Source organism: Panthera uncia, chromosome D4, assembly GCF_023721935.1.
Source record: "Panthera uncia isolate 11264 chromosome D4, Puncia_PCG_1.0, whole genome shotgun sequence".
Taxonomy (NCBI): domain Eukaryota; kingdom Metazoa; phylum Chordata; class Mammalia; order Carnivora; family Felidae; genus Panthera; species Panthera uncia.
Genome location: NC_064807.1, coordinates 56,502,837 through 56,528,556, shown reverse-complemented (window position 1 = coordinate 56,528,556; position 25,720 = coordinate 56,502,837). Strand labels below are relative to the sequence as shown.

General features: G+C 40.8%; 1 protein-coding gene across 6 annotated transcripts in view; it reads left to right on the top strand.

Moving 5' to 3' along the window:
- GNE (glucosamine (UDP-N-acetyl)-2-epimerase/N-acetylmannosamine kinase) overlaps positions 1-25,720 on the top strand; it is a 71,176-nt gene that overhangs the window by 8,460 nt on the left and 36,996 nt on the right. Inside the window, exon 1 of one of the 6 annotated variants that reach the window (XM_049626347.1) lies at positions 19,852-24,608. The exons of 2 other annotated variants lie outside the window; for them this stretch is intronic. In XM_049626347.1, coding sequence (XP_049482304.1) covers positions 24,606-24,608 — 3 coding nt within the window. In that variant the 5' untranslated portion in view covers positions 19,852-24,605. Of the gene's footprint in view, positions 1-19,851; positions 24,609-25,720 lie in introns of those variants that run through there. 3 more of the 6 variants (XM_049626376.1, XM_049626366.1, XM_049626338.1) reach the window with 3 other exon arrangements.

The following is a 25,720-nucleotide window of genomic DNA, read 5'->3' as shown; positions in this document are numbered from 1 at the left end:
CACTGGGTTAGGTGCTAGGAGCGCAGTGAGAACAAGACAGACATGGCCTCTTTTATCAAAGAGCTTGAGAAATTTCATCAAAGAAATCTTTGATGAATTCTTTGATGAATTTCTGAGAAATTCAGCTCCAGCCTTCTTCTGCCTAACTGTGCCATATCATTTATTTCACTCCTATAGCCTCCCCATGTTGACGGGGCAGGGGAGAAGGGGGCCCATCTTATGAGGCATTCTTAGAGACCAAATGTTTGTGTCTCCCCCAAAACTCATATGTTGAAACCGCACCCCCCCAAACGTGATGGTAGGAGATGGGACCTTCGGGAGGTAGTTCGGATTAGATGAGATCGTGAGGGTGGGGCCCTCAGGGATTAGAAGAATTAGGACAGTGCTGGCTTTCACCAGAACGTAGCTATGTTGGTACCCTGAGCTCAGACTTTCAGTCCCAGAACTGTGAGAAGTACATTTCTCTTGTTTACAAACCAGTAAATTATTTAACTATAGACTAAAACTTCTTCCTGTAATTAACTATACAGTGAAGATAAAAATTTAAACTCCCGCAAAACATTTTATGTTGAGTAATTATGCTATTATAGGTCATTCATTCATTCATCCATCCAAGCATTCTACAAATATTTATTGAGTACTTACTGTACTTCAGGCACTGGGTTCGGTGCTAGGAGCACAGTGAGAACAAGACAGACATGGCCTCTTTTCATCAAAGAGCTTTCAGTATACAGGGACAGAAAAAACTTAAAAATTAATTAAGCCAAAAAAAAATCCCAGTTGGGTTTCTCATGAAACTTCACAAGTTGATCCTAAAATTTATATGGAAAAGCAAAAAAGAGAGGAAAAAGAATAGTCGAGTGTATCATAATACTAAAATAATTAAATAGTAAAGACTATCTGAATTTTATAAATCTATAATAAGTTTAAATGAAGACTGGAAATCCTATTTGAATTGTGCTTTTTTGAATGTTACATTGCTTTGGAAATAAAATGTGACTTCGTGACTACAGTAGTTATTGACATATGTATACATGACTATCAAGTTTATAGAATATAGTTTAGATTTCTTTTTTACATACATGGGATCATACTATTCATATAGTTTTGATGTTCTTTTTTCTTTTCTTTCCTTATCTTTTCTTTCCTTTTCTTTTCAAGTAGGCTGCATGCCCGGTATAAAGCCTAATTTGGGGCTTGAACTCATGCCCCTGAGATAAAGACCTGAGCTGAGATCGAAAGTCTAATGCTTATCCGACTGAGCTACCCAGGCATCCCTGATACTCCTTTTTCATTTAACAGTGTGTCCTAGAAGTGTTCCACGTGTGTTCCTTTTTTTTTTTTCAGATTAATTAATTTATTTTTTAATTTACATCCAAGTTAGCATGTAGTGCAACAATGATTTCAGGAGTAGATTCCCTAATGCCCCTTACCCATTTAGTCCATCCCCCCTCCCACACCCCTCCAGTAACCCTCTGTTTGTTCTCCATATTTAAGAGTCTCTTATGTTTTGTTCCCCTCTCTGTTTTTATATTATTTTTGCTTCCCTTCCCTTATGTTCATCTGTTTTGTCTCTTAAAGTCCTCATATGAGTGAAGTCATATGATATTTGTCTTTCTCTGACTGACTAATTTCGTTTAGCATGATACCCTCTAGTTCCATCCACGTAGTCGCAAACGGCAAAATCATTCTTTTTGATTGCTGAGTAATACTCTATTGTATATGTATACCACATCTTCTTTATCCATTCATCCATCGATGGACATTTGGGCTCTTTCCATACTTTGGCTATTGTTGATAGCGCTGCTATAAACATGGGGGTGCATGTATCCCTTCGAAATAGCACACCTGTATCCCTTGGATAAATACCTAGTAGTGCAATTGTTGGGTCGTAGGGAAGTTCTATTTTTAATTTTTTGAGGAACCTCCATATTGTTTTCCAGAGTGGCTGCATTCCCATCAGCAGTGCAAAAGAGCTCCTTTCTCCTCACCCTCGCCAACATCTATTGTTGACTGAGTTGTTAATGTTAGCCATTCTGACAGGTGTGAGGTGGTATCTCAATGTGGTTTTGATTTGTATTTCCCGGATGATGAGTGATGTGGAGCATACTTTCATGTGTTGGTTGGCCATCTGGATGTCTTCTTTGGAGAAGTGTCTATTCATGTCTTTGCCCATTTCTTCACTGGATTATTCATTTTTTTAAAATGTTTATTTATTTTTGAGACAGAGAGAGACAGAGCATGAACGGGGGAGGGCCAGAGAGAGAGGGAGACACAGAGGCAGAAGCAGGATCCAGGCTCTCAGCCGTCAGCACAGAGCCAGATGCAGGGCTCGAACTCACGGACCGCGAGATCATGACCTGAGCCGATGTTGGACATTCAACCGACTGAGCCACCCAGGCGCCCCTGGATTATTCATTTTTTGGGTGTTGAGTTTGATAAGTTCTTTATAGATTTTGGATACTAACCCTTTATCTGATATGTCATTTGCAAATATCTTCTCCCATTCTGTCAGTTGCCTTTTAGTTTTGCTGATTGTTTCCTTCACTGTGCAGACATACGTGTTCCTTTTAACAATTACATGGTATTTTATAGTATGGATATTCTACATTTATTTACCTAGTCTCTTATTAGAGTTATTTAGGGTATCTCCAGTTTATTTAAAAGGTACAATGATCATGATTGTACAAGTATCTTTGTATGCATTTGCAGGTACATAGGTGTAATGGATGAGTAGAAGTGGCAGTGATTAATCAAATAGTATATATATTAAAATTAAAAATACCGCTAGATGATGAGGTGCTTAGGTAGCTCAGCTGGCTAATTGATGGACTTTTGGTTTCAGCTCAGGTCAAGATCTCATGGTTGGTGAGTTCGATCCCCTCGTCGTGCTCCGCGATGACAGCAAGGAGCCAGCTCGGAATTCTCTCTCTCCTCTCTCTGCCCCTCCCCTGCTCAAGCATGCACGCGTGCGCTCTCTCTCTCTCTCTCTCTCAAAATAAATAAATGAACTTTAAAAAAAAATGGATAGATATTGCCAAATTGTTCCCCAGGAAGGATGCAACCATTTATACTCTTAGCAGAGAATGAAAGTTCTTGTTCTGCCAACATCATTGCCATCATTATATATTATCGAATCGTTTTATTTCATTTTATTTTTTATTTTAGAGAGACCACATGAGTAGAGAAGAGGGGCAGAAGGAGAGAGAAAGAATCTTATGCAGGCTCCATGCTCAGCCCAGAGCCTGATGGGGTGCTCAATCCCAAGCCCTTGGAACCATGACTTGAGCTGAAATCAAGAGTTGAATGATCCACTAACTAAGCCACGTAGGTGTCCCCAAATCAATTTAGCTTTGGAAGATTTGATAGGCAAAAGATAATTACTCTGTCTTTTTTTTCATTTATGTTTCCCTGAGAACTAGTGAGGTTGAAGATCTTTTCAAGTATTTACTTGAATATTTGTGGGTTTTGTTAGTTTTTTTTTTTTAAGTTTTTTCAATTATTTTTATTCTTTTAATTTTATTTCGGAGAGAGAGAGAGTACAAGCACGGGAGAGGGGCAGAGGGAGAGAGAAGGAATCTTAAGTAGGGTCAACATGAAGCCTGACTTGGGGTTGGATCCCATGACCCTGGGATCACAACCTCAGACAAAATCAAGAGTTGGAAGCTTAACCGACTAAACCACTTAGGTACCCCATCAAATATTTACTGGAATATTTGTGTTTCTTCTTCTAAGAATTATCTGTGTTTCTACTCTTTTTTGTCTATTAGCCTTATTTTTAATCCTGTATTTATAGAAATTCTATATATTACAGTTAAGCATTGTCTATGGTATATGTTACAGATGTGTTTTCTAGTCATTTACTATGAGGAGTTTTGAATTTCTATTTAATAAAATCTGTTTTTGCTTATGAATACTGATTCTTTTTCATCCCATGGTTACAAAGATACTGCCCTGTGTTTTCTTTTAGTGCTTCCATAATGTAGGTCTTGAATCAGTCTGGATTTATTTCTGAGTATGGTATGGGGTAGGAATTCACTTCATTTTTTGTTCTTGTGGCTCTTTTATTGTGCCAGTACTATTTCTTTCTTTCTTTTTTTAATGTTTATTTTTGAGAGAGACAGACAGTGTGAGCAGGGGAGGGGCAGAGAGAGAGGAAGATGCACAGAATCCGAAGCAGGCTCCAGGCTCTGAGCTGTCAGCACAAAGCCTGATGTGGGGCTCGAACTCATGAACCCCGAGATCATGACCTGAGCCAAAGTTGGATGATTAACCAACTGAGCCACCCAGGTGCTCCTCTTTCTGAATACTCTTTCATTTTCCCACTATTTAGAAATTCTGCCTTTACCATATGCTAAAATCCCATGAGTACACAGATAAATTTTTGGACTCTATCCTCTTTCATTAATTTATTAGATAAATAAATTCCCACTCCAGTACTGCATTGTTATAATTACTGTAGTTTTATAGATTGTTTTCATATCTGTAAGTTCTTCACCTCATTTTTTTCTGCAAACTTTTTTTCATTATTTTTGTTGGCTGCACCGGCTTGCATTCCCACCAACAGTGCACAAGAGTTCGTTTATCTCCACATCCTCGCCAACACTTGCTATTTCTTGTGTTTTTGATTTTAGCCATTCTGACAGATGTGAGATATTGGATTGTGGTTTTGACTTGCATTTCCCTGATGATGAGTGATGTTGAGCATCTTTTCATGTGTCTATTGGCCATCGTATGTCTTTGGAAAAATGTCTACTGTTAGTGTCTCCTGCCCATTTTTAACTGGATTATTTGGATTTTTTTTTTTTTTTGGTGCTGTGTAAGTTCTTTCTATTTTTTGAATATTAACCCCTTATTGGATATAGCATTTGTAAACATTTTCTCCCATTCAGTAGGTTGCCTTTTTGTTTTATTGATAGTTTCCTTCACTGCACAAAAGCTTTCTACTTTGGTGTAGTCCCAACAGTTTAATTTTGCTTTTGTTTCCCTTGCCAAAGGAGACATATCTAGAAAAATGTTTCTATTGCCAATGTCGAAGAGATTACTCCCTATGTTTTCTTCTAGAAATTTTATGGTTTCAAGTTTCATATTTAGGTCCTTAATCCATTTTGAGTTTATTTTTGTGTGTGGTATAAGAAAGTGGTAGTTTCATTCTTTTGCTTGTAGCTGTCCAGTTTTCTAGCACTATTTGTTGAAGGACTACCTTTTCCCCATTGTTTATTCTTGCCTCCTTTGTCATAGATTAATTGACCATATAATCACGGGTTTATTTCTGGACTCTCTATTCTGTTCCATTGATTTATGTGTCTATTTTTCTGCCAATACATACTGTTGTGCTTACTACAGCTTTGTAGTGTATCTTGAAATCTGGGATTGTGTTGCTTACAGTTCTGTTCTTTTACATGATTGCTTTAGCTATTTGGGGTCTTTTGTGGTTCCATACAAATTTTAAGATTATTTGTTCTAGTTTTGTGAACAGTGGGTATTTTGATAGGCATTGCATTAAACGTGTAGATTGCCTTGGATAATATTGACATTGCAACAATATTTGTTCTTCCAACTCATGAGCATGGAAGGTCTTTCCATTTCTTTGCATTGTCTTGCATTTCTTTCATCAGTGTTACTATAGTTTTCAGAGTATAGGTCTTTCACCTCTTTTGTTAAGTTTATTTCTAGATATTTTTATTGTTTTTGGTTCAATTGTAAATGGGACTGTTTTCTTAATTTCACTTTCTGCTGCTTCATCATTAGTGTGTAGGAATGCAACACATTTCTTTTTTTTTAATTTTTAAAAAAATGTTTATTTATGTTTGAGAGAGAGAGAGAGTGGGGGGGAGGGGCAGAACAAGAGGGAGACACAGAATCTGAGGCAGGCTCCAGGCTCTGAGCTGTCAGCACAGAGCCCGACATGGGGCTCAAACTCACGACCCGTGAGATCGTGACCTGAGCCGAAGTCTGACACTCAACCTACTGAGCCACCCAGGCACCCCGAATGCAACACATTTCTTACGGTGATTTTGTATCCTGCAACTTCACTGAATTCATTTACCAGTTCTAGTGGTTTTTGGTGGCATCTTCAGGATTTTCCATATATGGTATCATGTCATCTGCAAATAGTGAGAGCTTTACTTCTTCCTCACCAATTTGGATGCCTTTTATTTCTTTTTGTTGTCTGATTACTCTGACTAGGATTTTCAGTACTATGCTGAATAAAAGTGGTAAGAGTGGATATCCTTGTCTTGTTCCTGATCTTAGGGGGAAAGTTCTCTTGTTACCCACTGAGAATGATGTTAGCTGTGGGTCTTTCATATATGGCCTTTATTATGTTGAGCTATGTTCTCTCTAATCCTACTTTGTTGTGAGTTTTTCTTATGGTAGATATTGTACTTTGTCAAAGGCTTTTTCTGCATCTACTGAAATGGTTATATGGTTTTTATTCTTCCTCTTGTTAATGTGGTGTATCACATTGGTTGATTTGTGAATATTGAACCAGCCTTGCATCCTGGGAATAAATCCCACTCGATCATGGTGAATGATTTTTTTAATGTATCATTGGATTCAGTTTGCTAATATTTTGATGAGGACTTTTGCATCTGTGTTCATCTATAGTTTTCTTTTTTTGTAGCGTCTTCGTCTGGTTTTGCTATTAAGGTAATGCCAGCCTTGTAGAATGAATTTGGGACCTTTCCTTTCTCTCTATCTTTTGGAATCGTTTGGGAAGAAAAGGTATTAACTCTTCTTTAAATGTTTGGTAGAATTCATGTCTGAAGCCATCTGGTCATGGACTTTAGTTTGTTGATAGTTTTTTGATTACTAATTCTATTTCATTGCTAATTGATCTGTTTGAATTTTTGGTGTCTTCCTGATTCAGTTTTGGGAGGTTATATGTTTCTAGGGATTTCTGTATTTCTTCTAGATTTTCCAATTTGTTGGTGTATAATTTTTCGTAATAGTCTCTCTAAAAAAGTTTTTTTTTTTAATAGTCTCTTATAATCTTTTGTAGTTCTGTGGTATTGGTTGTTATTTCTTCTATTTCATTTCTGATCTTATTTGTTTGATTGGGAGTCTTTAAACCAATTTCTTTTTTTTTAATTTTTTTTTTTACATTTATTTAATTTTGAGAGACAGAGAGAGACAGAACACAAGTGGGGGAGGGGCAGAGAGAGAAGGAGACGCAGAATCCGAAGCAGACTCCAGGCTCCAAGCTGACAGTACTGAGCCCGATGCGGGGCTCGAACTCACAAACCGTGAGATCATGACCTGAGCCGAAGTAGGAGGCTTAACCGACTGAGCCACCCAGGCGCCCTAAAACCAATTTCATTTTTGATTTGTGCTAGCTTGCACTGGTTCAGTAAATGTGCTAGCCTATGCTAGTGTATATGCTTCCCACTGTTCATTGTTTTTTAAAAAAATTTTTTTAAATGTTTATTTTAAAAATTTTTTAAATGTTTATTATCTTTGGGAGAGACAGAGACAGAGACAGAGAGCAAGCAGGGGAGGGCCAGAGAGAGAGGGAGACACAGAATTGGAAGCAGGCTCCAGGCTCTGTGCTGATGGCAGGGCTCGAACTCACAGACTGCGAGATCATGACCTGAGCTGAAGTCAGCCGCTTAACCGACTGAACCAACTAAAAATAAATGCTTATTTATTTTTGAGAGAGACAGAGTATGAGCAGGGGAAGGACAGAGAGAGAGGAAGACACAGAGTCTGAAGCAGGCTCCAGGCTCTGAGTTGTCAGCACAGAGTCTGACACGAGGCTCGAACTCACAAACCATGAGATCGTGGCCTGAGCTGAAGTTGGAAGCCCAATTGGCTGAGCCACCCCGGCACCCCTGTTCATTGGTTTTAAAAACAGCGATATAAAGTATTCCAAAGTAGAATGTAAAGTTGTGTAGTAGATAAGGCTAGGCTGGTGATGTGTTCAAATGAACACACACCAATGAAATGGAAATAAGCAGATGATCAGCCTATACCCTTTGCCACCAATCTGGCTGCAAGGGTCCCTGAGCACCAAAAGTGCAAGGTACATCCTTGATAAAATGTTGCAATAATTTTCTATTCTAACTAGCTTAAATAAAATGTAACAGTACTGATTTTTCCTTCAATCTCCTAAAACTAAGGATTCTAAATCTGTTGAGGTCTGTGACTATTAAAAACCTTGAAACCCTCCTTGAATTTTAGTTTAATGTTTCAATTAAATTTTTAAATTATTTTAGTTTTAATTTAACTTTAGTTTAAGTTCTTTGCTTTATTCCTTTGCTCAAGAAGTACATCAGTTGGGATTCTGATAGATTTTTGTTTCTACCTTCAATAAACTCAGAAGAAAATACTTTTTCTAGTGGAACCTAGAATCAAATGGTAGAGACAGAGAAGTAACAGACACTGACTGTTCTCATACTTTCAAGCTACTGTCCAGGAATACAGGAAGAATTTAGAATCTTTTTTTTTTTTTTTTTTTTTTTTTTTTTTGGTCTTCCTTTTCAGAGAGGCGGGGCTCAAGATTTAGTCTGTAGTTCAGATGCCTATTAATGACTGTTCTGTGGCAGCTAAGCCAAGAGAACAAACAGCTGCCCTGTTCATTAATTTGAACAACACCAGGTCCAGAGCTTGTGCTACAAAGCTTTTTGCTCCGGGATGGAAATCAATGTGTATCCTCACTGGAAGTTATGTTTTCAAGGACCTCATGTAAGTAATTTGGCAATTGGATAGAGCTTCATCATGAAAATTGCAGTCAGAAAAAATGAGGACATTACAAGGAAGAAGAGGAGAGCTTTGGTTTTAAGTCTGTCCCAGCCATCTTTTTTTTTTTTTTTTCTAATGTCTTCTTTTTACTGCTAACTCAGGTTAGTCATTCTGTGGTTCCTATTTATTTCTCAGTTACTGTGCTGAAATCCCCAGTCTCCTTAGCATTTCTAAACTGAGCTGAAAATGAACTCTTTCCCTCAGATTCCTAATGTCTTCATCAGATAAAGTGGGTTTGCTTTTACTTTATGAAACTCTGCTTCATAAATGCAGTTTATTTCCCAAAGTGTGATGTTTGTTGCAACTATTTTTACTTTCTCCTTTGTTTTTGGTACATGATGCATAGAGGGGCCCAGCTGATACTCCTTTCTCCCCCAATTATTTAACTTTTGACTAACCACATGGGGGAGAAGAGTGTGTTTACTCTGAGTTAATTAGTATCCAATGATAATGGAAATTACCATGTTTATCAAAATATATCTATGTCATATACTGTAGTATATTATAATGTAACTTATTTAACTTCAATTTTTTATTGAGGTGTATGGAAATCCAGATATTTTAGGAATTATCATCACATTTCAATTTGGTGATTAAACAACAACAACAACAACTATATATATATATATATATATATATATATATATATATATATATTAGTTTGTTTTTAAGATCACATAGGGGCACCTGGATGATTGAGTCTGTAAAGCATGCGATTCTTGGTCTCAGGGCTGGGAATTCAAGCTCTACATTGGGTATAGAGATTACTTAAAAGAATAAAATATTTAAAAAAAATAAAGATCGTCTACAGTTAAGGAATGGTTTATGAGCAGTTTTCAATCAAATAACATCATTCTTGCAATTATTGTCAACACAGTCGACTTCCAGCTATGTATCATTAATGCCTAATTTCAATTTGCCTTCCTCACTGAGAATTTATTATCTTTATTTTTTTGTAGCAGTTGCACTTATGTTTAGGCTCAAGGTCAGATTTTCTGAGTTCTGAGTTGGAACTTCTTAGGTTTTTTTTTTTTTTTTTTCCTAGTCATGTCTTCAATGAAATCTAAGAAATGGTTGTCTTTAGTTACAAAGGTAATGGTTGTTCTGACTCCCATTTTTCATGGAACTGATTTTTTTTTTGATGTGCCTTGAAATTACCATTTCACCCATCTGCCTAATGTCTGGTGGTTCTACAACCACATCAACTCTGAAATACTTTATGTAGTTTCTAAGCTCCCTTTCAAGATACTCTTCCCCTTAATACTACACCCATATTTTCCAGTATTCCTCAACAAAACTTTTCTCCTGTCACGCTAGCCTCCTTTACATATTATTGTCCCCCCCTTATTATGTTCAACCACACCATGCTCTCTTCTCGAAAGATGCCCGTCTAAAATGTAAAATTAATAGGATTTCATGACAGAGTGAATTTGAGAGCTAATGGGGCAGGAGTCGAAGAAGCCTCCCAGTTACTGGGTGGAGGATGATACCCTTCACGGAGAATTAGAGTACAGAAAGCCCAAGTTTATGGAGGAGAAGAGACTTTCTTTTGGGCAAGTGGATTTGAAGTGCCGGTGGAACACAGCCAAACGCAGATGTCCTGAAAGGAGTTGGTTATTTGGGTTTGGACTGAGAAGACCGGGCTGGAGGTTCACATTTAGCAAAAACTTAAAATGCTAGTTTGTGAGGCCATGTAGGTGGATGAGGTCACCTTAGGTGTATAGGGAAGTGAGATGAATGTAAGCTAAGAAGGGAATTCCATAGGGCTTTGGGGGTTAGCGGTTTGAGGAAGGATAGCAGCCAGAGAGGTTGCGGGTGGGCAGGAAATCAGGTGTCATGGAAGCCTGGGAAGCACAAAGTTGGAAGAATGAGGCAGTGACCACAAGTGTAAAGAAGGGGTTAAGAGAAGGGCCGCCGAAGGGCAGAAAAGACTAAGGGCCCGGACAATCGGAAAAAATGAGTGGGCAAAGAGGGAACTGGCCAGGAAAACACCACTGAATGTTTGACATAGCACACAACACACTGAAGTCTCTGGGTCTCCACAGAGTTTTATACCCTGATAATGTCTAAGAGTCTAATCCTCTAGGACTTAGAAAACTGTTATATGTATAGCAGCACTCTCAACAATAGCCAAATTATGGAAAGAGCCTAAATGTCCATCAACTGATGAATGGATAAAGAAATTGTGGTTTATATACACAATGGAATACTACGTGGCAATGAGAAAAAATGAAATATGGCCTTTTGTAGCAACATGGATGGAACTGGAGAGTGTTATGCTAAGTGAAATAAGCCATACAGAGAAAGACAGATACCATATGGTTTCACTCTTATGTGGATCCTGAGAAACGTAACAGAAACCCATGGGGGAGGGGAAGGAAAAAAAAAAAAAAAAGAGGTTAGAGTGGGAGAGAGCCAAAGCATAAGAGACTGTTAAAAACTGAGAACAAACTGAGGGTTGATGGGGGGTGGGAGGGAGGGCAGGGTGGGTGATGGGTATTGAGGAGGGCACCTTTTGGGATGAGCACTGGGTGTTGTATGGAAACCAATTTGACAGTAAATTTCATATATTAAAAAATAAAAAAAATTAAAAAAAATATGAATAAATTAAAAATACTGACCTTTTCAAAAAGAAATGCACTCTACAATATACATTTCTTCCTTGAAAAAAAAAAAACAACAAAAAACTGTTATATGTAGAATATTAGAAAAAGCGAGCTGAACCGGCCAGGAGTAAAAGTATAACAAACTGGGCTGGGCATCAGGGGCATTAAAAACGTCTGGCGAAACAGGTAAAACAAGAAATGTAGTTGGGTGCCTTGGGCTAAGAGTGTGCCGGGGGCGGTGTATTTCAAAATAGATTCGAATTTTGTTGGATGAATTATGCGTATCACAATAGGTATCTCTGACCCATATCATTCTCCAGGTCCCCAATCAAAGGAAAATGCCCTTTAGGCACTGTAAATTCAACATATCCAAATCAGAGATCCTATCTTATCACCGCCTCCAGCCCATCCCAGAACCTGTTCCTTCTCTGTTTCAGACGGCTCTGCTGGCCACCCAGCTGCTTGAAATAGAAACCTCAGTCGTTCTCTTACATCATCAGGCCTCCCATCTCATCTCTGCCATCAAGTTCGGTCCGTGCTTTCTTCACATTCTTTTGATTCCATCCTCTTAATTCCCACACCACCACCTTAATTCGGGTCCTGAAATAGGATTCCTGACTGGTCTGCCTTCTTCTAGTCCTTCCCCCTCTTCCTGACCCATCTTCCACAATTGTAATTAAGCAAATCTGTTCACATCACTCCCCTGATTTACAAAACCTGCCCGTTCTAGCGAGGAGAAAGAAAGGCTGACCTCCTCAGCAAGACATCCTACAAGGCCCTCGCTGACCTGGCTTTACCCCATATCTTAGCTGCATCTCGTTGCTTTCTGCCTCCACATCCAGCGTATAACACCATTAAGTTTCCCCTGCTCTTCAACTCACCATGCTTTTTTACACTGAATCCCCTGTAAAGTCCGAGCATCGGTGCTGTACTAGTAAGATCATAAGCTTGGGTGCTGGAGGAGGGGAGATGGGGAAGTTGAATCCAAGTGACATGGACTAGCCATAGAGAAAGGAACAGGGATGGCAACGACTTTTTTTTTTTTTTTTAAGATTTTATTTCTTTCAAGTAATCTTTACACCCAACATAGGGCTCAAACTTACAACTCTAAGATCAAGAGTCACATGCTGTACCGACTGAGCCAGCCAGCTGACTGGCAATGACTCTTTGATAAGAGATAGGATCCCCCCATTTCACTCAATGCTTATTAGATTGTATTTCTTTTTTAAAATGTTTATTTCTTTATTTTGTGAGAGGGAGAAAGAGTGCGTGTATGGGTGCACCCACGAGTGGAGGAGGGGCAGAGAGAGAGGGAGAGAGAATCCCAAGAAGGCTTCATGTCATCACCGCACAGCCTGATGACTGTGAGATCATGACCTGAGCCTAAATCAAGAGTTGGACACCTAACTGACTGAGCCACCCAGGCGCCCCAGATTGTATTTCTTTTAAAAGGTTTTTTTTTTTAACGTTTATGTATTTTTGAGAGAGAGAGAGAGAGAGAGAAATAGCGCAAGGTGGGGAGGGGCAGAGAGAGGGAGACTCAGAATCTGAAGCAGGCTCCAGGCTCCGAGCTATAAGCACAGAGCCCGATGCGGGGCTTGAACTCACGAACCATGAGATCATGACCTGAGCTGAAGTCGGAAGCTCACCCGGGCACCCCCCAGATTGCATTTCTTACATAAGTCATGGTTCAAGGAACTATCAGGGAGACAAACATACCCAACAGAACAAACTTCAAGGAATTTCTGATCTGATGAGAAAAATAGGACATAGAGAGTGAGTAACTAAAGTGACCGATTTTCTTAGGTTCCTTATAAAAGATCAGATCCATTATTTTACAGTCATAAATATATACATTCAAAGATACCAGGTAATTAAGTGTGAAATGAGTAATCAAGACAAATGCTACAGGCATTTAGAAGAAGAAGAAGAGATTATTTTGGGATAGGGTGTTCCGATTAGGTTTTATTTATTTATTTTTTTTATTTTTTTTAAATTTGTTTTTTTTTTTTAAGTTTATTTATTTTTGACAGAGACAGAGTGTGAGCATGAGCAGGGGAGGGGCAGAGAGAGAGGGAGACACAGAATCCGAAACAGGCTCCAGGCTCCAAGCGGTCAGCACAGAGCCCGACGCGGGGCTCGAACTCACGAACTGCGAGATCATGACCTGGGCCGAAGTCGGATGCCTAACCAACTGAGCCACCCAGGCGCCCAGCGATTAGGTTTTAAAACAGAGATAGGACCTGAAGCATGAGTAGGCATGTAAGTAGCAGGAGGGATGATGGCCTTCTCATTGTGGGCAATGACACAAAGTGAGGCAGAGAAGGATCTGTTCAGGACAAAAGGATTTGGGTAGGACAAAATGTGGGTTGCAGGAAGAGGTCAGGGTGTGATTCTGGGGGACCTTCAAAGCCAAAGTTGATGTCCTAGGCACACCTTGCCTAGCAGGGAATGGGGAGCCACTGAAGTTTTTCTTAAGCAAAGAAATGACTTCATGAAAGCAGTCCTTTAAGGGGGGATTGACCAGGCGGTAATGTGCAGGACAGATTACAAAAGCAAGGGAACACAGGCTGGGTGAGCAGGTAGAGGCACAGTAATTTAGGTCTAAGATGCCATGTTTTCCTAATTCCAAGACACTATTGACATAACAGAGTTTGTAATAAAAATAATTCTACATGAAATGCACACATTGATTATAAGATAAATCTTGCTTTTAGGTATGAAACATCCTAAAAATGTAGGCAATTTGGAATTAAGGAAATAAGGGCACCTAGGTGGCTCAGTCAGTTAAGCATCAGACTCTTAATTTCTGCTCAGGTCGTGATCTCACAGATCATGGGATCGGGCCCCATGCTGGGCTCTGTGCTGGGCGTGAAGCCTGCTTGGGATTCTCTCTCTCCCTCTCTCTCTTGGCCCTTCCCCTGCTCTCTCTCTCTCAAAAAAGAAAAAAGAATTAAGGAAATAACAGGATGAACTAAGATAGTGATATTAGGAATAGGAAGGAAAGAGTAGCTGCAAAAAAAAAAAAGGGGGGAGCCTGGGTGTCTCAGTTGGTTAAGCATCTGACTCTTGATCTTGGTTCAGGTCATGATCTCACAGTTTGTAAGATTGAGCCCCATGTGGGCTCTACACAGACAGCATGGAACCTGTTTGAGATTCTCTCTCTCTCTCTCTCTCTCTCTCTCTCTCTCTTCCTCTGCCTTCCCCCCCACCCCGCACACACAAACACCCATGCTTGCTGTCTCTCTCTCTCTCTCTCTCTCAAGATAAATAAATAAACTTTAAAAAACAAATCCAAAACCATTTTGAAGAAGTTGAGACACTGGATGTTAAAAGTCAGAGAGAAGATTACAATGACACTGTGCTTTTGAGTCTGAATGCAAGTGGCAAGTTGGTACCATTAAAAGACATGGGGAAGTCAAGAGGAAAAATAATGAACCAAATTTTATATATTGAGTTTGAGGTAAGGAAATATCTAGCAGGCAATTGGGACATGGGCCTAGAACTAGGAAGAAAGGTCAGGCTAGAGTGTGCATCCACGGAATTATCTACACAGAAGTCAAAAAGGAAGACTTGAAAGTGAATAAAACTGAAGGATGGAGTATGTAGAGGACAGGGGGCAGAGGTGTAACCCTTAGGAAATGCCCACATTTGGAGACAGGAAGCAGGGCAGGGAAGAAACACAGAATGATATTAAAGGTTGGATTGGATTCCTTCCAGGATAGGGGCATGAAAGTCATGAGAAGGGAAAGGTTGAGGCTTTATGTTCATGCTTAGGATTTATAGACTTTAATGATGTGTACTTGGATGTGTCTCAAGCATTCACACAAGTATGAAGAAGCCCACTTCAGTCCAACGGAATGTCCATGTGGGACCCACCTTCATCCTTAGCTGTAGGCTCACTACCAGGTGGGGGCTATTCCTCAGCTCCAGGGGGTTTGGACCAGTATCTTGGCTGGTTCCTCAGCCTATGCTGAGAAATCATGAAGTTTCCCCAAAGGCTTGTTGCTGGTATTGAGTGCTGTTGATTTTAGCCAGCTCCTTTTAGGTCCAAAGGAATATCCTTCTCTCAGAACTCTTTAATAAGCAGGTATTTTAGAACATAATTTTGTTGACCTAACTTTTTATAACAGAGCCAAAGTTAAAGACAAACTAGTTTTTAACACTTTTCCAGTTCTTCTGGAATAGCTGTGCAAATTAAACTTTGTGAACTCCGATTGGTCAGGGATGGCTGAGCTGTCGCTGGCTTACCACATTCCCTGAGCAGACAAATAAGAAAATTATTTGCTGGTTTGAAATATGATACTTTCATAGCTCATAAAGAAAGATACATTTAGGGCACCTGAGTGGCTCAGTCGGTTGAGCATCCGACTTTGGCTCAGGTCATGATCTCACAGTTTGTGAGTTTGAGCCCCAAACCAGGCTCTCTGCTATCAGCGCAGAACCCCACTTCGGATCCTCTATCCCCTCTCTCTCTGCCCCTCCCCTCCTCGTGCACTCTGTCTCTACTCTCCCTCTCTCAAAAATAAGTATTAAAAAAAATAAAGATAGACTTAAAGATCCCCAAAAAGGGCAACAGTTCACAAAAGCAAACACATGGTCATTGCATTTATTTGTACTTTTCTTCTATAATTGGGAAAACTGGCCCAGGGATGGCTCACAACCACAGGTGCTCTAAAAAGCTGATTGGCTGACATAATACACTGATTAGCCATTGGGGATATGAATAGTGATTAAATGGTCCTGAAATATGAATTTCAAAAGGCCTCTCTTCTTGTTATGAATACCTTCATCAGTACCTTTGTAAGCATATCTTTCCAGCTCATGCTCTTGCAAACCTGAAGTTGGCATACAGTTTAGGACGTTAATGAATTATTTTCAGTCAATGTAACCTTAATCCTTATGTGCTTTTCCTAAAGGGAAAAGAATTGTTTTTCCCCCTATGTAGTGTAGCCTCATCAGAGCAGTAAGAGAAATCCTCTCTGTTCTGTGAAGGTGCCTATATGATTGGTTAGGCTATAAACAATCTTACGCAGTGATATCTAGTTTGTCAGATGTGTTTTATCTTTTTTATATCCTCAAGAGATTCTGGCAATTAAAAGTGTTGTGCCTGAGATACAGAGTAGGGTGAGGGGAACAGTTAACGAAAGGATATTTATTAAAGGGGAAATATCCAGCATAATACGGTGATTAGTTGCTCAATTTTTTCCATGTCTTGATTTCTTCATGACACTGGCTAAGGGCAGGAATGGCAAGTACGTGGCACCGTCCCTGCCTTCCTCCCATCCTACCCCAAAACAGCATAACAGATACCAGAAGACTCTTTTCCATTGAACACAGTCTTTCCCATTTTCCACGCAGTTTTCTCAGCAGCCACTACCAAATGGTCAGAGTTGGGAATTGAAATGATGGGGTTGGGGATTCTTCCCGGTTTACGTTTTTGACGTGAGTATCTTCTGATTGCAAGGAAACAGGGCACCTTAAGAAAAAGAGGATTTATTTTAAGGACACACATGGATTGAAGTTGTTCAGGATCCAAGGCAAGTCAGGGACTGGATTCTCTCCCTATGGCCCACCTGTCCTACCTTTTATAACATATCTGCTGTGACTATGATTTGTGCCTCATTTCCCAATCCACTACCAACTGGCCAATCCTCCCAGTATTCCACAGTCTAAATGCTTCCAAGAGCTAGTATAGCATGCTTAATCAGTACCCTAGTGTCTATTAGTAAGCATAGCCTTGGTGCTAGGTCTTTTCATAGGCCACGGACAGGCAGTCCTTGGGTACACAGCCCATAGACACTGGCAATGTTTTATTTCTTTATTTTAGTGGTAGTTATCCAGGTATACTCACTTTATGAAAATTCAGAATTCAACACATACTTATTATGTGCAAGTTTCCTTGTTATATTTCAATAACAAGTTGATTTTTTTTTAAAAAAGGGCCAAACCAATCTCAATTCTTTTTTGAAGGCTTTATAAAACTTGAATGGCAGAAGACTGTCATAGACATTGTATATCTTGATTTTAAAGGAGATATCTTTAAAAGTCTCTTAAGACATTTATGTATGCAATTCAGAGAGATGTGGCTGGATAATAGAAGAGTTATGTGAATTCTTTTTTTTTAAGTTTATTTATTTAAGAGAGAGAGAGAAAGGGAGAACATGGGAGGGGCAGAGAGAGAGGGACTGATAGAGACTACCAAGCAGGTTCCACACTGTCAGCGCAGAGCCCTATGCAGGGCTCAAACTCACGAACCGTGAGATCATGACTTGAACTGAAATCAAGAGTCAGATGCTTCACCGACTGAGCCACCCAGGCACCCCAAGAGTTATGTAATTCTTAACTAGCAGAACAGCATACCCAAAGATTGATGAGCAAGTTCAACCTGGAGATAGGTTTCTATCATAAGAAGGACTGTGTTTAGTATAAAGAGAAAATATAGGGTAGTGGCTAAACATGTGAGATCAAGGCCTGGGTTCTTCTGTATAACAACTGTGTGACCATAGGCAACTTTCCCTTTTGTGGTTTCCCCCTATCTATAAAATGGGGGCGATGAAATCTACATTTTTGTTGTTAGGAGTACTGAGGGAATGTAAATAAAGTCTTTAGAATAGTAGAGTACTAATACATGGGCAGAATTTATAGAGAAGCAGAGTACTTTTTTAATTAAACCACCAAATAAAAGAGGAAAATAAGTCCCTATTAGAAGAAATGTTCCCAAAGTCTGTCGGGGGTGATTTTGAGAGGTCTCCTCCTTCAGTGTAAAGGGTGGGTTAGATAATCTTTTAATATTAAGGATACTCGTGGTGCCTGGGTGGCTCAGTTGGTTAAACATCTCTGACTCTTGACTTGGGCTCGGGTCATGATCCCAGGGTTGTGGGATCCAGCCCCACTATCAGGATCCATGCTGGGTGTGGAGCCTGCTTAAGATTCTCTCCCTCCCTCTCTCTCTCTCTCTCTCTCTCTCTCTCCCTCTCTCTCTCTCCCTCCCTCTGTCCCTACCCCGCTTGAGGTCACTCACTCTCTTTATCTCAAAGGAAAAAAGATTTAGGATTCTCTGATAACCTAATTATGCCATAAATGCTTAAAGTTATTCTGTTTATGGAGTAATCTATAGAAAAATATGATTTTATTATATTATAAAGCCATAAAAGTGCTTTTTTATAGCTTGTAGAGCCCTCAGATTAAAGCCAAAGGAAGCCAAACCAAGCATACAGAATGTAATGACTTGGGAAGATTTTTGATATGTTAATTCACTCTGTTAAATAGCAAAGTAACAGAGATCCAGAATTATAATATTACCTATAGAAATGTGATCTCAAAAAGCCAGAGGGAAATGCTCCTACAGCTCCTTGCTACAACTACATCTTAAGAGAATATAGGGGAAAATTCTAAAAAGAGGGCCATTTCATTCATTTCATTTTCATTTCAAGGTGAAATGATTCCATGAACACAGAACTACTAGACTGTATATGGAAATATACAGTTCTCAATATTGGTCAAACAAACATAAAATCTACAAGTGGCTTAATAAGGCACAAATTCTCAAAATTGTATTCTCTTTACAAAATGTATTTATATTTCTAGTTACATTTTTTCCTAGCTATCATCTTTTTTTTAATGTTTATTTATTTTTGAGATACACACACACACACACACACACACACACACACACACAGATTTCGAGTAGGGTAGGGGCAGAGAGAGAGGGAGACACAGACTCTGAAGCAGGCTCCAGGCTCTTGACTGTAAGTGCAGAGCCTGAGGTGGGGCTTGAACTCATGAACCACGAGATCATGACCTGAGCCGAAGTCGGACACTTAACCAACTGAGCCACCCAGGTGCCCCTGCATTAAGTATTTTAAAAAAAACATTGTACTTGGGGGTACCTCGTAGCTCAGTCAGTTAAGCATTGACTCTTGATTTCAGCTCAGGTCAAGATCTCACGGTTTGTGCATTCAAGGTTTGTGCATTCAAGGTTTGTGCATTCAAGCCCCGCATGGGGCTCTGTGCTGACAGTGCGGAGCCTGCTTGGAATTCTCCGCCTCCTTCTCTCTCTGCCCCTCCCCTGCTCTCTCTCTCTCAAAATAAATAAACATTTAAAAATTATATTGTATTTATACATAGAAAAAAGTGCAGATATCTTAAGTGTACAGTTTGAGTTCTAATAAACTAAACACACCCATGTAATAAGCACCCAGATTTTTAAAAACTGAACATTTACATTGTTTTTTAAAAATAATTTTTTGTGGGGCGCCTGGGTGGCGCAGTCGGTTAGGCGTCCGACTTCAGCCAGGTCACGATCTCGCGGTCCGTGAGTTCGAGCCCCGCGTCCGGCTCTGGGCTGATGGCTCGGAGCCTGGAGCCTGTTTCCGATTCTGTGTCTCCCTCTCTCTCTGCCCCTCCCCCGTTCATGCTCTGTCTCTCTCTGTCCCCAAAATAAATTAAAAAACGTTGAAAAAAAAATTAAAAAAAAAATAAAAATAATTTTTTGTAACTTTCAAAAGAAAAAAATTAGTGTTCTTTTCTGGATATTTGCTGCTATGGCATGTAACTTCATTTATTTATTTTTAAATGTTTTATTTTTAAGTAATCTTTACACCCAACATGGGGTGAACTCACAAACCCGAGATCAAGAGTCACATGCTCCACCAGCTGAGCCAGCCAGGTGCCCCTGGCATGTAACTTTAAAAGCAATATGCCCATCTTGAACATCTCCTGGGAGTTTCAATAGCACTTGTGGTAGGCAACATAGTAGTTTCCCAAAGACAGCCATGATCATCTAGCCATGATCCCTAGAATTTGTGAATGTTTCCCAATACAGCAAAAGAGATTTTGCAGATGTGATTAAGGATTTTGAGATGGGAAGATTATCCTGGACTATTTAAGTGGGCACAATGTAATCACAAGAGTCTTTTTAAGTGAAAGAGGAGGAGAATCCAAGGAGATGTGACAAGGAAAGCAGAGGTCAGAGGGCCACAAATCAAGGAATTCAGCCTGTAGAAGCTGGAAAAGGCCAGGAAACGTTGTTACTTGCTCCCTAGGGAAGGTAGACCCACTGAAAGTTTTTGTTTTTTCCTAATTATTTTATTTTTGAGAGAGACAGAGACAGCATGAGCTGGGGGCTAGAGTGGGGGCGCAGACACACAGAGAGAAAATCCCAAGCAGGTTCTGTGCCGTCAGCACAGAGCCTGATGTGGGGCTCAAACTCACAAAACTATGAGATCATGACCTGAGCCAAAACCAAGAGTCAGCTGCTTAACTGACTGAGCCACCAGGTACCCCCCACTGATACATTTAAAAAAAATTGACATATATATTATACTTTATATATATATTACATTAGTTTCAAGGGTACACCATAAACATTTGGTATATGTATATACTGTGAAGTGATCACCACAATGTCTAGCTAACATCCATCCCCAAACATAGTTATAATTTTTTTCCTATGATGATACCAACATTGCTACTTTGATTTTAGCTGGGTGAAACCCATTTCAGACTCCTAACTTCCAGAACTGTCAAGATAATATATTTGTTTTTAGTCATTAAGTTTGATGTGATTTGTTATAGCAGCAATAGGAAACTAAGACACCCTCTGGTGAATCCGTGTCCAGAATCATGTATCTTACTGCTCACTTAGTAGCTTCATCTGGCTACTTCATAGGCATCTCAAACATATACCAAATTAAAGCTTCCCTTTTAACTCCCCAAACCTGGTTCCTGCCTCAGCTTTTCTCTCATCTTGGTAAATGGCACCCATCAACCAATTACTAATGCCAGATACCTGGAAGTCACCCTTGTTTCTTTTCCTTCCTTTTCTGTCATTCCCTCATAGCCAATCCCGAATTTTCAGTTCTACTTCCAAACTCAACCTCATAGCCATCCGCTTCGGTTGAGTTTCACTGCCACCATTTTTTTTTTTTTTTTTACAATTAATTTTATTTTCTTTAATATGAAATATGTACATATATTGCAAAATACAAAAGATATTATAAATAGGTATTCACTGGAAAAGTCCATCCCCTTGCAGCCTGTCGGTGTTACCAGTTTTTTACGCATCTTTTCAGTAATTTTTTTTTTACACTGCCACTATTCTTTAAATGCTAATCCATTCTCCCCATAGTAGCCCAAGTGATATTTTAAAAAGAAATCTGATGGCACTTCCTTACACAAATCCCCTTAAGATCTCTCCTTTTGTGTCTGATATGACCTTCCAGTAGCTCCAAGCTAGTTGCAGGGTAACTGATAGTACATTGAGTACTCTGCAAATTAGAGCTTCATTATTAATGTTTATTTATTTTTGAGAGAGAGAGAGAGAGAGAGAGAGAGCGCGCGAGCACAAGCAGGGGAGGAGCAGACAGAGAGGGAGACATAGAATCCAAAGCAAGCTCCAGACTCTGAGCTGTCAGCACAGAGCCCCAATGTGGGGCCCTATCTCCCAAACTGTCACATCATGACCTGAGCTGAAATTGGACGCTTAACCAACTGAGCCACCCAGGCACCCCTAGAACTTCATCATGAATTGAAATACACGATGTGCAAAAGTTTGATTGGATTTGAAAAAAATTTTTAAGTGTTTATTTATATTTGAAGAGATAGTGAATGAGCAGGGGAGGGGCAGAGAAAGATTGAGACAGAATCTGAAGCAGGCTCCAGGCTCTAAGCTGTCAGCACAGAGCCCTAGCTGGGGCTTGAGCTCAGGAGCTGTGAAATCATGACCTGAGGTCCAACACTTAGCCAGCTGAGCCACTCAGGTGCCCCTGAAATTTGCTTTATAGCAACAACTCTGGATGGGTTGTTAGATTATTTAAATAGTTTTACCTGTGGTAAATTACTTAAGGATTGTAAAAAAATGTTTTACTGTTTTGTAACACCAACTCATTCAACGTTTGTCACTGGTGCCTTAGCAATTTGAAAAGATCACTAAAAAGTCTTTATAAGGAGCTGTGGGAGCCTTTTCCCTGACACCTTTTCTGCTGCTGCCAAGTTCCCCGCCGGATGTCCCTGGGGCAGGGCTGGTGGGAAGTTTCCTAAAGAGGAGGCCTAGGCTGAGCGTCTTATAAGGATCAGCCGGTGTGTGGCTTGTTTGGGTCATCATCAACCCTCCATCAGAGCCTTCTAGGAGACACGGTCCTGGAGCGACAAGGGTTTAACTCAAGAGATGGCTCTGTGGCTGACCAGCTGCACGGCAGAATTGTTTTGGTGATAGCCTATAAAATGCCGGAGGGAATACAAGGCCTAATTCCCCCTGGGTGCAAGGCCAAAACCACTACCCTGGGTGAGGACCCGGGCTCCCGAGCGTGCGTGGCGGCACAAGAGAAGGCGTCGGGGCGGGAACAGAGCGAGACCAGCAAGACCCCGACCGCCACGACAACGGAAGGCTCTCGGCGCCCCCGCACCGGCCCCCTCCAAAGACCGTTTGGCCAGGGGGTGGGGCACGGGCGGGCGCAGCCAATCACAGGGTCGCTCTCAGGTTACGTAAGGGCGCGTTCGCCGATTCGGCGCTCGGGGTGGGTGTGCAGGGGCGTGCGTGGCTGGGATCTAGACCCGAGTCGTCCGCGCGCTCGGCTGACGTGAGGAAGGCGCGGGGGCGGTCTTGGGCCGGCCTGCTTGCTGGTGCTGCGTTCGGCTCTGCCCGCGAGGCGGGGCGGCGGCGGCGTGCGAGGGAGCAGCTCGCCAGTGTGTGGTGAGAGCCCCGCGTCGGCCGGGACTCGGGAGACGGGCCGGGGAGAGCATCCTTCGGACCCCCACGGCCTCTTCCTCCGGCCCCCGCCTCTTGGCCCCCGCAGTCCGGCGGCCGCCCGTTACCTCTCCGCGTCCCCAGGCCCGCACAGACCCCGGCCTCGCCCGGTCTTCGCAGGCCTACGTGCCAGGGCCCCTCCGTATTCCTGTTACGGGCTCCGTCTTGTGGCCCGCGGAGCAGACCGCTTCACTGCGGGCCCCGGGCGGGTAGCCGGAGGCTTGGCATGATTCCATCCCCCGGGCAGCGCTGCCCTGTAAGGAAAGGGGCTTTCCTGGGAGATAGTGAGGGATCTGTTACGGGGGTGTGCAAAAGAGGGTGGAGAGCTCCCTGACAGACAAGTTGCCCTGGGGTGTAAAGGGTTGGATTAAAAGATGATTTTGAAGGTCTGCCCCCAACCCTGCCATTCTGAGTCTGGGCTTCCTTAGTAGTTTGACGCGCGTTTATTTTCCTCTCCAATCTTGAGCACACCTGTAAAATTGTTAGAGCACGAACAAGTATTCTGGGCTCCTCGGAAAGAGAGGAGTGCCGTGTAGCAGTCTAGATAATTGGCTAACCCAGCTAGAGAAGCTCTGGAAGAGGCCAAACCAAACTACAGCTCGGGAATAGGCTTCAGAAATTTCAGGCCGCTTTTACATAGCTCCTTCCGTCTTAATTGTAAGTCGCATCCCCGCTGCACCGAGGGCAGAGTGGTATGTCATGTTCTCTTAATTGCTATGGAGCCTGGCAAGACCTGCCACGAAGAAGGCCCGTGGATGTTAAGGAACAGACACTAGGCAAACACTGGATGTGTAATATCCTGCGTGCTGGGTCTGATTTTTAGTTCTGGCAACAAACTGTACTTTGGGGCAGGTAAATTATTTTGTCTGTACCTCGGTGTCCCCGTCTGTAAAATGGGATTGGTGAGAGGGCTCTCAGGATGAGATGGTTAATGTAAAGCTCTAAATATAGTTAGTGCTTAGCACCTCAGAAGTACTTAGCAGATGCTTACTGTTACTGTTTCCTCTGCTCAGTGACTACTTGAGCCAAGTGCTGGTGAGTCTTTTTCCAACATTTCAGTTGAGGTCCAGAGGAATATTTTTCTGGGAAGTGTTGATCATGTTGATCACCTTTTGTTAGTATGTAAAATGGTCACTCTTGAAAGAATGCAGGAAGTGGGCTTTAAGAATTGGGTTTCTCAGAGACTGCCAGTGAATTCGAGATGAAAGCATACTTCTCTGGAATTTAGCTATATTTTAGTTACAATTCTGGAATTAATAGGTGAAATGGGTGTAAATATCCAGCCCCTCCTGACTTTCTGAGCTTTAGGCTTGAGGGAAATGTGGACAACATAACTACTTCACAGTGTCTATTTAAAAGATTCTTAAAAAAAAAAAAAAGATTTCTTGTTTTGATAGTGACAATTTCAAGTATGCTGAAAAGGACAGAAGACAATATGACTCCCTCTACCAGTCACCAAGATTTAACACATATTAATATGTTACCGTGTTTGTTTCACATCTCTGCCTATGGTATGATTTAAAAAAATAAATGTTACCTAAGCCTTTTAAGCCCCATTTTTCTTTCCCTTCTCTCCCTCTCCAGAGATAGTAACTACTTTCCTGAGTTGGTGTGTAACTTTACTGTAGAGAAATAAACAACATATGATGTTTTATACATTTAAACAGTACATTATACATTAAGACATTTACAAAAAAATGGTACCTTATTGTATCTAAGATTTTAGAATTTGTTGTTTTCCTCTAATGTTCTGTTGCTGAGATTCATAAGTGTGGACAAATATAGACATAGTCCATTCTTTTTAATTGCTGTCTGGCATTCCAGAGTGTAAAGAAATGAGTTTTATCTTGTTTCCTTTACATTGCACTTCATGCAACTTAAATCATGCTGGTATAGTTTAAGTCCATTTTGCCACATTTACTCATTCTATATTGGTTACGGGGACTCTGGTCACAGTTCTCAGTATAAAAATGTATCTCTGGGTATGACCTCTTATGCAGAATAAATGATAATGTATACTGGGCTGAAAAAAAATGTATTTTGTTTCTGGTGCTCCTATTTGGGAAAGTGAACTAGTTAAGATCTATTATGTGGCCTGGTGTCAGGTATTAGATTTAAGTTTCTAAAAATCAGAGACTAGGTCTTTCTTAGCTCTGTGTCTGCCTCAGCTCTCTTCATAGTTCTCTGCACATAAATGTTTGTGACATTGATTATTTTTACTTTTGGGGTTCTCATACCCTTCATATATTTGAAGAGTTGATGGTGCAATTTTCAAAACTTTGCACCTTTAGGTTTAATATTTCCAGTGCCTTTTAAGTTTTCCAATTTCCCCATTCAATTCAGAAACAAAATTAAAAGCATTTTATTTTTTTAAATTAAAAAAAATGTTTTTATTTATTTTTGAGACAGAGAGAAACAGAGCATGAGCAGGGGAGGGGCAGAGAGAGAGGGAGACTAATCTGAAACAGGCTCCAGGCTCTGAGCTGTCAGCACAGAGCCTGATGTGGGGCTCAAACTCACGGACCGTGAGATCATGACCTGAGCTGAAGTCGGATGCTCAACCGACTGAGCCACCCAGATGCCCCCAAATTAAAAGCATTTTAAAAAGCAAGGTATGAATATC